At 39.1% G+C, this 12,989-nt stretch overlaps 1 protein-coding gene across 1 annotated transcript in view; it reads right to left on the minus strand.

Annotated features, from left to right (window-relative positions):
- Window positions 1-12,989, minus strand: part of LIX1 (limb and CNS expressed 1) — a 40,028-nt gene that overhangs the window by 5,738 nt on the left and 21,301 nt on the right. Inside the window, exons 3-4 of the mRNA XM_038403153.2 lie at window positions 7,294-7,434; window positions 1,566-1,661 (exon numbers count right to left, since the gene is read on the minus strand). Of these exons, the coding sequence (XP_038259081.1) occupies window positions 1,566-1,661; window positions 7,294-7,434 (237 nt within the window). The remainder of the gene's footprint in view (window positions 1-1,565; window positions 1,662-7,293; window positions 7,435-12,989) is intronic.

Genomic DNA, 12,989 nt, shown 5'->3' on the forward strand with positions numbered 1-12,989 from the left:
TACCTGGAGATTGTATTAGTTCTACAATATATTAAATGCTTGCAGGCATGAATTAGGGGCAACATCTCTCTGACTGGATTATAACCTTGAAAAGAAAGACTAGCTGACAAAGTACAAGACATAATCACCGTTCCCCCTCATTACCAGGCATTAAAACAGGAATATTCTTCCCTGTATACATTACTTTACACAGCATTTAACTATTCATGGTAAAATCAAAGTTAATGTGCAGTGCTGGACTTCAGACTTCCCTGTAAGTGCTAAAGCAGAACACTTGCACTGTCTTTAGGATATACCTAATCGGTATAAGAATGCATATGTGCAAATAGAGAATATTACTGTTAATTGAAAGGCTGATTATTGCAGAGGCCTATCAGATTTTTGTTTAGTTCCCATGGCATATTCTCCAATAATGCAGATTAAGACAACTGCCACTTTTAATTAGGGACTAGAACAAAGTCTTTTTTTTTTTTTTTTAAATTCAGCTAGATAATTTTGGTCAGCATTTATCAAGTACTGAATATGAATATAGCACTATGGAGGATATGAACAGGGAAATCAGAAGATGCACACACCAGAGGTCTGGATGGAAGGAGGTTGGCAACTGAGGAGCAGGGAAGAAGAGAGGTGGGCCACTTCTATAATAGCCATGACCACATGATGTTGCCATTATATAATAATTGGTATTTGTTTTATGGCTTTTAGTCACTCAAATTAGAAGTGTGATATTAATTTAACTTTCCCCATTGTTGCCATGCAGTCCTGAGCCCTCATCTGAAATGCATCTACTTTTATTTGACACACAAAGACTTACAAATGACTTGAGCTTTTAAAAAAGCATTTTCCCCACATATTTTCAAATAGCAATCAAATATTAAGTTTAATGCTGGATAAACCTGTTAAGTGGTGAAGTCCTGCTAGTTAGTGCATGATTATTGTATGTTTCATATGTAGTGGTATTTTGTGAAGCCTATTTTAACGTGTCAAGTCATGTGAGTCTACCACCAAGTACTAATGTCAAGAGGAAGAAGTGAGCCTTTTATGTTTAAGATATTTATCAATTCAGCCTAATGAACTTTAACAGGGTGTGATAGACCTTGGTAACAACTGGATATCACAGATCTTGGATTCATGAGAAGCGCAGGCTGCATCCCAGCCTAAAAAGCTCTTTGAGGTGGCATATACAGCTGTTTCCTGCTTGGAGAGATTTATACTTTACTACGTCCACTTCATTCTACAGCAACCATAATTCTTTCTGATCAAAGCTCTTTTTTCAGGTTCAGTTGCTCTATGCTTCTTTACAGAAGACATAACACCTTCCTTTTTTAGGTACTATGAGCTGGATGAAATAAAGACATACAGCATTTCCATGAAGAAAAACAAATAACCAAGCCTGAAGAGATGCTACTCCAAAACAGAGAAAGCAGAGAACAAGGCAACGGGCCAGGTGGACAGAGGGTCTGACAGTTCCCTCTTGACATCAGCCAGCCTACCCAACACATTGTCTTCAGACTTAACTATTCAAAAGTGAATAAATCAGGAAACACAATTTTATATTCTTGTACCTGAAATTCTAACATAGTTTTCCCCATGTTTGACTCCAACATATAATGATAGGCCCCGATGCTTGTGCTTGGGTCATCCGCATCACTTAAAGTACCCTTGGGAAGGAAACAAGAGAGAGATTAGTATTGGGATGTTTGGTTATACATATTCTAAGTTTTAATAATTTATGTAAAAAATTCCAGTGTTGAAAACTTGAACCATCCCTCATGCCCCTCCTTCCCTTTCCTGATAAACTATTTGGAAGTACAGATCAGTGAATCACAGCTACATTGACACGATCCTTGGTGATGCCAACCCTTTGCAGCACCATCTGGGAATTCTGAAAGTGCTGTGACAGTTTATTTCTAGTTTATTTTAGTTTATTTCTAGTTAAATATTGATCTTCCTAACAGGAAATCTTGTGCATCCTTAGGAGATTTGCCAGTCTTCCTGTAGTGATGCTGAATGAGGACTCCAACTTTCATATCATCACTGGGAGTGGGGATACAGGGCGGGAAAAAAGACTAACTAGAGATAATTGAACCTCTAAAGGCTTGTGTTTGTATAAGCATCCAGAAGCTTAGGTGTTTACTTGATGTGCTGCGCATACTCACCCACGGATCCTATGCCCTTTTGTAGTTCCAATCATACTTTTAGTGCCATGTCTTAAGGAACTAGGCTCTAGGGAGCCATTCCTACACAAAATAGGCCTGATCTTGGGTCGAAGCCCTGTGACCTGCTCCAGATTAAAAGAGAGTGCACTGGAGGGGTTGAGTAGTAGGATGCTGAGTCTCAGGCCCCCCTCCCACCAAAAAACCTGCCACTCATGAAAATAAGTGTGTGGTGGGAGAAAGGGCTAATTTGGGACTTCCAGTATCTCCCCTAAAAGAGATGAAGGTCATATATTTGACCATTTCAGAACTTTCATTGACTGATTACCACTCAGTCAGTGCCTGCTTAGCTTCATTCAACATTAGAATTCCTACTCCCACTTTATGTCTACCATCTACATTCCCAGAGTAGGTGATAGTCTTATTTATTTTTCTTAAAGTTCATTTTGTTCAGACCTGTCCAACTACACTCACTGATTTCAAGGACATCAAGATGCTATCTATCAATTTATTTAATTATCTGAGCAGTTTTAGTAGTTTCCTACATTGTTCTCATATTCTAAAATCCATTTTTCATTACTGATTGGTCCATAAGCATGGGACTTTTCAGGATGTGGGCTTCCTTACGTGTTTGACCAATGCTCCAATATTCTTCACAGGAAGCTAATCTCTTGTTCGAGTCTGCTGCCCACCAGTATAGGTCCTGGTGTTTGTTTCTGTAGCATGTTTGTTTTATGTGATGAGGTTACAAGTCCCACACACACCTTAGGTCCACGTCTCATTTATTATTCAGAGCTGTCCACATGTGGAGACTTCCCCATCCATCACCCAGGGGATGTGCTTAGTAGCTTCTGATGCCCCATATTCAGCCAAAAAGATGAAATACATCTGATTGATCTGGACATGATGGCAAAATGAGGACAGATGAATTTTACATGGTAGGCTGCAACTTTTATTGCATAGGGGAGGGGCATTACCCACCCATCCTCCAGATTCCTTTATACCTGGCATTCCAGTGCAGGGGATACCAAATAACCCATAACTCAGGATAGGCTTCTCTGAGCCTACCCCTGGGACTCAACTTGCTTTGAGTCCTTCTCCCTCCCTCCTGTAACGGGACAAAAGATTCACAAAGGGGGAGGGGACATGAGCCTGTGAGAGTCACAAGGTTTCATCCTATCAAATGAGCCCATGACCTGTCAGCAAAATCTCAGGTCTTTTAGTTTTGGGAACCATTCATTGTATCCTTTTAATCACACTGGAAACCAGCTTCAGGGCTAGCCCATGACTAGCTTGATCACACTCCCCACAACCAAACCATCTGTTATCACAGCTGCTGCCCCCATCCATTCTTACATATTCAGGCCAATTGAAACAGATGTATCTATGTGTGACATCAAAATAGCACCTTGTAATCCCCATATTCACCACTGTGATATGATTATGATATATTTTGTACAAAGTATGCCTTTTGAGGTATCCTTTAAAAAGTCTTGATCTGTTGAACATTAATAGCCTGTTGGATTGTTTGTGAATTTAGGAAGTATTGCACTATGTGCTACTGAAAGATGTTGTGAGGTTGGGAATGCCCACAATCAGCCTTTCAGTTGCAACAAAGGAGGGTCCAGACAGTGTTAATGGCTCATCAAGAAAATAATCCCAGAGGCTCCTTAGAGAAGAGACATACGCAATATGCTTCACCAATGGGGGCTGACTGCTTCACCTCACAGCAAGGATCTTTCTAGCAGCTGGAAGAAAGTATAAAAGAGGGAGAGTGACATCATCACTTGGCCTCTCCCCCCAGCCCATCTCAACACTCTGGAAGCATGTCTGGAAGACTATAAGGTCTATCAGGCCAGCTTTCAGAGCTCATGGAGTTTGCGACATAGGAAGGGCATTGTCATAAGTGGCCCATACTGATACACCACAGTCAAGGGCAGGCATGTGGGAGGAACCCTGCTGGATTAATTGCAGAAAGGAAATTAAGCCCATTCCATTTTTAACTGCTGTTGATCCTGAAGGCCAAGGAATGATTTTTATTTGCATTTGTTGTACCCCAGAAGATGGTTGGATTATGTGACCTGACTAGAAGGTCAAGCCAGAGAAGACCCACTGAGGCCGACTTATAGCCTGCAGATGCACTGGGAGCTGAAGAAAATGGCGACACTGCTCCTGGACATCAGTGGGTGCTCGAAGAAGAAAGTGCAACCCACCACACCCTCATCAAATGTCTCCCTTTGCTTCCCCCTCCTGTTCAGGGAGCTGGGTGGCCACTTTAACTGGCTTCAAAGGGCCCTGAGTGACTTACTGGAATTTTGATGTGGGGCTTGGCTTTTGATTGGAATGGAAATTTCCAATAAGAAAAAAAATAGGAGTTAACTCTCCAAATCACTTCTGAATTAATCTGAGAGTCAGTGGTAGTTCAGAAATACATAGTGTTTCATGATGATGCCTATTGCCCTCTACCCGTCTCAGTGATCTATTGATATGAAACTACCTCCTGTCCCCAGTCTTTTCCTGGCTCAGTAGGACTACTGCCCATTCATCTGAACATTAAAGTTTACTTATTTGAGATGATCCACCAAAAATGTCAGTTAAATTAGTCCAGTCTACCTGCAGGCATTTATGAAAGACTTATCACTCTGGTACCTATGTGCTGACTGTTCAGACCTGGAGTCCCATGTACTATCTCTATGATAATGAGGGCATATTCATGAACCTATAGTGACACGAGCCATAATTAAGCAAATACTTTTTCAATGGACCCCTGGAGTAGCATGAAGTAGCTAGGTAAGGAAGTGGGTAAATTCCCCATAAATTTGAATTTGTTTGTTTTTTTCTTTTTGGAAACCTAAAAAAGGAGCATCTGAGTGAACTACTTTTGATAAATTCCCTCTCAGAACTCTAGGTGTTCAGTGGCAGCTGTGCAGAGTTGAACAGATCCCTACACAAGATAGTTCCTCTAACTGAAATGTCAGCAAAATTATAGCTTTTGAATGCTGTAACATTAACACACTGCAGCTGAAATATTTATGCTGGCTTTTAAATATCCCTGAGGAAATCCACCCTGAAGTCTGCAAAGTGTATATACCCTTTTACCTTCAAAATTTCCATAAAAAATGATGAATTACCTTAAATTGAACCTCTCTTTAAATTTCATGTATAAATAAATTATACCCCATTTTTCCAAACTGACATGGATTTTTGTTCCTCCAAAGTGTATGAGATTCAACATACTGGGAAAGAAAGCTCTCCTTTCATCTACAGACCAGATATAGGCCAGGCCTCCTTACATTGCTCTATCAGTTCACCTAAATTATAGCAACTCCTCTTCCCTTTTCCCAGTCCATCCCGTAAAGGAGAATGAGATTTTCAGCTGAAAAGGAGAAAATTTCAGCTAATGTGCCTCACTAAAAGCTGTTAACAGTGTTTCTAAACTATTTTAAATCCACTCCACATTTGTTATCAGAAGCTTCTTCTGAAAAGATGGGAAGAATTCAACCAACCCTTCATCAATCCAGGACATAAGCCTCTCAGTGAGCCTGCACTTTCATTTATAAAGAATTGCTACATCCTACATTGATTGTAGCCACAATGCTGAACTAGAAATTGAGTCTTGTTTGTTTGTTTTGTTTTCTAATTATAACTCCAAAGTCTGTTTGGCCAATCTTTACCATGACAATAGTTGGAAAAACCCAGACCCTGGTGATGGTTTATTTGTCAGTGAGAAACAAGTAGAAGTGATAGGCCAGAGTTAATAGGAGTTGGTATTGAAATTGTTCCTTGAAACTATTTAGGAAAGTTTATAAAGGAATTATGTTTTCCCACTCATGTTTACTTATGTATGATAATTTACGAAGAAAACAGATTTGGTTGATCTTTTCAAAGCAATGCAGGAAATGTAGTCATACACCTTCCACTAATTGAGAGGACAGTGCAAGACCGTCCTCAAACACTGTTTCGAAATATCTAAAGTATTCATTAGAACTATTAGGACCCACTCCTTGAAGGTGCTGAGAACAGTCAACTTCCATTAACTCAATAGTGTGGGAGGGGATACTGAAGCTTAGTTCATACGTTACTTGTTCGATGGACACATTTTCCAGGTATAAACTAATTTTACATTTATATCAGCCTTATATAAATATAGATGGGTTTTATTTATATCAGCTTATAATATTTTATATTTAGCTATAGATATGAATCATTCATATAAGCTATGTATATAATGTGTGTTAGACATTGTTAAACTTCACCTAATATTGAAATGCACCCATCTCTGGCTGGTGGAAAATTATAGCTGAAAACAGTGCACAACATCACAAATATTCCCAATTTGCATACTTTACATTAGATAATTAAAAATGAAACTAACATTCCCCCACACCCTTGGGAAGAAGGAAAATACAGACCTTGGGCCAGATCCTCAGCTGCCATACATCAGCACACCTCCATTGATGTGCAGCAGCAGAGCTCCAGTTACATCACCTAAATATCTGTCTCCTTGCTCTTAGAGTATGAACTCTCTGGGGCAGGAATCATGTCTCCCCTCTGTGTTTGTGCAGTGCTTAGCACAACTGGGCCCTGATCTAGACTGGGGCCTCCAGGGCAGTACAATTAAATAAATATTAAATAATAACCACCTTGAAAGACATTTAGTCTTCGGTTATCAGATTAGGTTTTTTATTCCAAACTTTCATTTAACAGCACACAGTTGATTTGCACTTGAAGCCCTGCACAATTGACAGCAATGCAGATGTTGGGGGTCTGTTCCCTCTATTGTGGTTGATTCAATTTTGGTATTTAATGTTAAAGGTTCCTTCCCTCACCCATTTCCCTACCAGAGTAACTATAATGTTAAGGAATAAACCACTGAAATAGAGATACATTGAAATAAATTAAGGATCTGGAACTAGAGTCCCCTACAGATTACATAAGCAAATTAAACTCCCTGAGTTCCAGAGCCTGCATCTGATTTTTAAGTGTTTACTAAAGAGTTAACAGATTATCAATGAAGACAGAGTTATGTAGGATCTTAATTAATAATATTAATCCCATTGAAGTAGTTTCCTCAATTATCTACAATTTTATATTGACATTGCTGACAACAACTCAAGAAACATAGTTTGGTACTTACACTGGTTGAGGAAACAGCTTCTTGAACACTTTCCATAATGAATTCTTTTGTGATCTTGCGACAGGGCAATTCATTGAATAGAGAGTTGATCAGAGCCACTTTTGCAGCATCTCGTCTTGCCTCTGCTCTGCTTAAGCAGCACTGCAATTGCACATTAATACAGAGGGAGTTACAGACCTCAGGAAAACTACTCTAGTTCACCTTAGGGCTATTTTTGTCTTTATTAATGCAACAGAGAGTCCTTTCAAAGCCCAAATGAAAATTATATTTCTACACAAACATTGGCCAATGTGCTTTTATCAGTAAAGCTGGTTGACTTCTCACAAAAATATTTTTCACTGAAAAATTGCCTTTTCTCCAAAATGAAACTTTTTACTAAATTGTCAACATTACCAAAGATTTCTAATTTTGGCAAAATTCTGTGATATTTTTACTGAATTTTTATTGAAATAATTTTTGAAGTCTATACACTTTTTCATTGACTGCAAACCCTATTTTCACTGAAAACCAAGTTTCTGGTAAATAAAAAATAAATTAATAAAAACTTTTAAAAAAATAGAAACACGGGTAAAAATTAACAGAGACATTCATGAAAAATAGAGCCAATTTAAACAAAGAAATGAGCAAAGACCCTGAATTTCTTGGTGAAATTGTTTTCCCATTTTTTGATCAGCTCTGCTAATCAGTATTATCCAAACGTTCTATGGATGTAGTTTTTCAAAGGAGCCTGAGAGCAAGGGTCCCAGCTTCCATTGACTTTCCCTTCATTAGACACCTTTAAAAATTCAAGCTCATATTAATTTCCTAATCATAGTGTGAGAAAATCTTATTAGCACTTTCAAGCACCATGCTTGCTATCCCACCAACAAAACATTGTAAATAGAAATTAATACAGAAGGGACCTCTTCCGTTTATTCATTTATCACATAGTGGGAGTTCTGCTGAAGCGCATCTCATACAGGAAACGTGGATAGGAGGTGATAATTTTTAGATATGATGTCAGTAATTAGACACCTTCATTTTTTATTCTGCATATGACCCACTAGCTATTCTTTAGCGATTGCCCATTTACAGCAACACACACGTTTAAATGATTCTTCCATCAGCTTTCCTCAGATCCTGAATTATTTAAAGCTTGATCCAAAGCCCACTGAAGTCAGTGGCAGTCTTTCCATTTACTTTAATTGGTTGTGGATGAACCCCTTGGTATAGATGTGCTCTTTTACCATTGGGAGACTTGGGCCCCTATGAACATGATCATTATTTCTGTCCTCTCTACAAGCAAGGAAAATGCAGGTATATTCACCAAAAAACAAGTACTTGTGATGTTTCAAAAACTTATTTTTTTAAGAGACTAAACTTAATGTTTACAGTTAAAGAAAACCATTTTGCTTTCTTTTTACAAACATTCCATTCTTAGCACATCTGTTTAAAGAATGAGTTTTCTAAAAGGAAAATCATTTTAATTTCCCTTTTATAGCTTAATTTTTACTCACTAAATTTAATATTTTGAACATGCCTCAAGTAGCCTAACCCCACAGCTACTCATGGTATGTGAAATACTTGACCCTTCTGTGAGCAATTCCATGCACCTTTTATATCCATTTAGAGTTGTCTAGATCAACACATTTTACTACTCTATGGTTTTCCTTCATTAGTTTTAAATATTCTCTTGTAGGTTGCATGTAAGTATCTCTGCTTTCTAAAATTCAGAGAACAAAACTCAGACTTGTATGTTTTTAATAATAAACTTTATAATAAAAACCAGTCCAAATAATTTAGACGTAAACCATCTTTTTGAGGCTGAAACCCAGTGAAAATGACAGATAAAAGAAACTTAGTTTTTAAGTAAGGCCAGCAAAGCAGCAGATCAAAGAAGATGCATACATTTATAAGAAAATGTTAAGCCTTTAGAGATCAAGAGATCTACCAATCTGGAAGAGTAGAACAATCCTTAACATTTTCTAAATGTAACAGGAGATATATAAGCAAAATATATTATAATTGTAAACTGTGACATATGACTTTCCCTCTGCAATTTTTTCTTTAATTTAAATGTTTTCAGTCTCTGGAGAATAAAACTGATTAGAACTCATTTGAGCTGGGGAGTAAAAGGGCAAAATTTTAATTTATTTCTCAGAGGGCAAAGGTTTTCAGCATGGGATTTTTGACTCGTATGTTACAAAGAAGTCTTGAATTATCAGGGCTTAAGTTATAGCGGAGAGGTGAATATTAAGGGAGCGTTCACCCTTTTTTTATTAGTGATTGGTCCCATGACTGAGCTCCATCTTTATACTTCCTGGCAGTGGATGGGGGTAGGGAAGAGAGATGGTGGGAGGTCTGCAGTGATATAACTTTATGCATATTGAAAGGTAGTAACCAGCAGTTATAGCAGCTTTGGATATGACATCTTAAACAATGTAGCTAGTTGGCTGAGGAGGGACGCAGCTCCCATGTACATCCCACTCACTGCAGTCCCTATCAACTCAGCCCAACCAGTCACAGCCCACACTGTTCCCCACTCACTCGGGTGACATATTTCCCCAAAGGGAAAACAGGACACTACCTGGGGCTCATCCAAACTTCCCCGCTCCCATGCAGGGCCGGCCCAAGCCCCTTCAATGCAGGGCTGGGCCAAGCCACTTGCCCCCCCCGCATCTGGGGATGATCCATGCCATTCAACCCCTTTGGCCTGAGCTCTTTACCCCCCAGGCCCATGTGGGGCCAGCCCGAGCCGCAAGCTCGAGCCCTTCCTACCCCCATGTGGGGCTGATGTCACGGCCTACCCGCATGTTCTGCTGTGCCCCACTAGGGGTCGCACCCCACTTTTTTTTGCCAAAATTGGGCATTTGTACTGTTTGCTCATGCCAACCGTTGATCCGTTGGCAAGAGCAAGTGGGATACATGCCCAGTTTTGCCAAAAAAGTGGGGACAGCCAGGACAGAGCTTAAAAAAGGGACTGTCCTGGCCAAAACAGGATGTATGGTCACCTACCACTCACCCTCAAACATCCTAGCCCCCAGTCTCACCCCACCCACAACTCACCCTAAAGTTGCCCGCAACATCTCTCACCCCACAGCCACCCAGCCAAGTTGTAACACCATTTACTGAAATCACTCATCATGTGGCACTAAGTGGCACTGTGATACCATGCACCGGGTCCTAATGTCTCTCACTCAAAATTTGGCCCAGCTGTCCCACTGTCATGAGGAAGAGGTGGCTGGGCCAAACCTGCGTGACACTGAAGTATCAATTAGGTTTGAGATGGGGGCCCTGTTTAAGTGCATATTAGTTAATCTGAGTCTGGAAAGCAGCTTGGAAAAAGAAATAAAATTTGCAATGTGGCCTAAAAGTCAACCAATTTGGTTCTGTGGGATCACTAGGGGCAAAAGAGTAAGTTCCAGAGTTGACAGGAGGACTAAGCCACCCCAGACAAACATATGCTTAAGTATCCTTAGTTGATCTCAAATGCCAGATTAAACATGAGAAGAGAAACAATCTCTAAATCACAAAAGGTTCAAAACATAAAGGGCTTCATAGATCAGAATCAATACCTTTCATCACACCTGGAAGCAAATGATGAGAAAAGTACAGTTTTTGGAGCACACGTGTAATATGTTCCCCACCCAAAGTACTGCTAAGTAAGGAAGCATCTGCTTTCTGCTCCAGCTAAGCTTCTACGCAGTTTTCAAGTGTTGCCCCAAAATTGAGTACATTATAATCAAAATCTGGATAAGAAAGGGGCAACTATGCCAAAGTTTGCATCTCATGGGTGTAGGCCTGAGACCTGATCAACCCTCACCCCCCATATTAAACTCAGGGAGTTCACCATTACAATTGAAAGAAGAATAAAAAAGAATGTTCAAATGTGGCAATTTTGTTTCCAAGCACAGATGAGAAAAGGACTCTTGTCGGGGCTGCTGTCTGGATATTTCAAAACGGGTAAGGATCTAACAAGATCCCCTCCCCCTAGCCAGCAAAGCTGAGCAACAAAAAGTGGGCAAATAAGTAAGTGCACAGTTATTTCCTGTAGCTATTGTTTCACATCCCTTCTGTCTCACCAAGTTTCAGCCAGCTAGCTCTCCCCCCAAGACTCAAATCTTAAAAAGTCTTGGGGGAAAGTAATTCCAGGTCTGATGAAATAGAGATGCTGAGGTGAGTGTCATCCATCTTCTATCGATGCCACAGCACTAATATCACTATGGTAGCACCTCACATACACATGAAAAAGAAAAGAATCCTATCTGGGCAGAGGAGCAATTGTCCAGTACTGTCCTCAGATAGAAAAGAATGAAAACATTGAAAAGGAACTCTACTATTCAGGCTGTTACTGGGATAAATTGAGGACTTCAGTTTTATGGACTGAACTCAGCACCTTTCACTAGTACTGCAATCACTTACATGGATAGAGAAGCTCATGTAGCAGTTCCCCTGAAACATTCAAACTGCAGTTCCTTTAAATAGTTTAGGTTACAGTTTTTCATCTGCAGAACTTTCAGATGAATTTCACTGATGCTTACTGTCTGAAAAATCATAAATACAATAAGTCAGTGCGATTTTTGCAACCACCTGGTTATTTTAACAAAGACACAAGAGACAAATACAGTAGCTGGAAAATTCTACAGACTTGTTCTTAAATGTGTAAAGTGAGAGTATCTTTCCTTCCCTACACTGAATAGGGTTTGAGAACTTGGTTTATTGTTAAAGCTGATATTTTTACCTTCCAATATAAAAATGCTCAATTGACCCAAGCAATTTCTTGAGCAAGAAACTTTTCACACAGGTCTACAAGAAACCGGAAACTTTCATTATTATGCATTCAGCAGCCTATTTGAAAGAAAATCCTAGAAAAGCTTGTAACCTGTGGGGGTGAGAGATTCTTATGGAGCTGTCTTGAATTTCTATTCATTCCTTATTCTACACTTTACCCCCTTGCATTCTACTGTTCTATTTTGAGGCAAAGCTCCTTCTATTCACTCTGCTCAACAGAAAAAAAGAAGCCAAAGTTTATGGGGAGTGGGTGGGTGGAAGTAGATATCCTGCCTTTTATTAAAATAACCAGCATCTTCTGATTCATTAGTCTGGTATTTAAAAATTGCCAATTAGTCTGTACATGACTTTAGAATATAACAGACTTCTCTCCATCTTCATATTTCTGTTTAGGGAGTTCCACTACCTAACGTTCCCTAAAAAAATTAACATTACATTGTACAATATGCTAGATGTTTGATTAAAAGGCTCTCACTGTTCTTTGTGATTTTAATGTCTCCAGATAGAAATATCTGACATTAAAATAACCTCATTAGAAATGTACAATACTTTAAAACACTCAATAAAAACTAAAGCCTCTTCAAACTTTGCAAAGAAGGAGTATAGAATATTTAAAATAGGTATTATTTCATAACTAAAAAAAACCCTATAATGATATTTAGGCAAGTCATTTGCCATATACACAGTAAAGTCATCCTTTACTTATTTCTATCTTAGGAATAAGTTAGTTTAATAAACCCAATTTCTTGTGAGAAAGGAATATCTTAATTCAGTGGACATCGAGACTCAATCACCTGATGTACATAAACATATGGTTTTCATCTAAATCTTCATTATAGCCTTAGGTAACTTCCCAAAAGCACATCCTCAACTTTTAGGAGGCATGTAATTTTCCCATAAACCTCTGCCTTTTTCCATCCTCAGAT

Source organism: Dermochelys coriacea, chromosome 5, assembly GCF_009764565.3.
Source record: "Dermochelys coriacea isolate rDerCor1 chromosome 5, rDerCor1.pri.v4, whole genome shotgun sequence".
NCBI classification, from domain to species: domain Eukaryota; kingdom Metazoa; phylum Chordata; order Testudines; family Dermochelyidae; genus Dermochelys; species Dermochelys coriacea.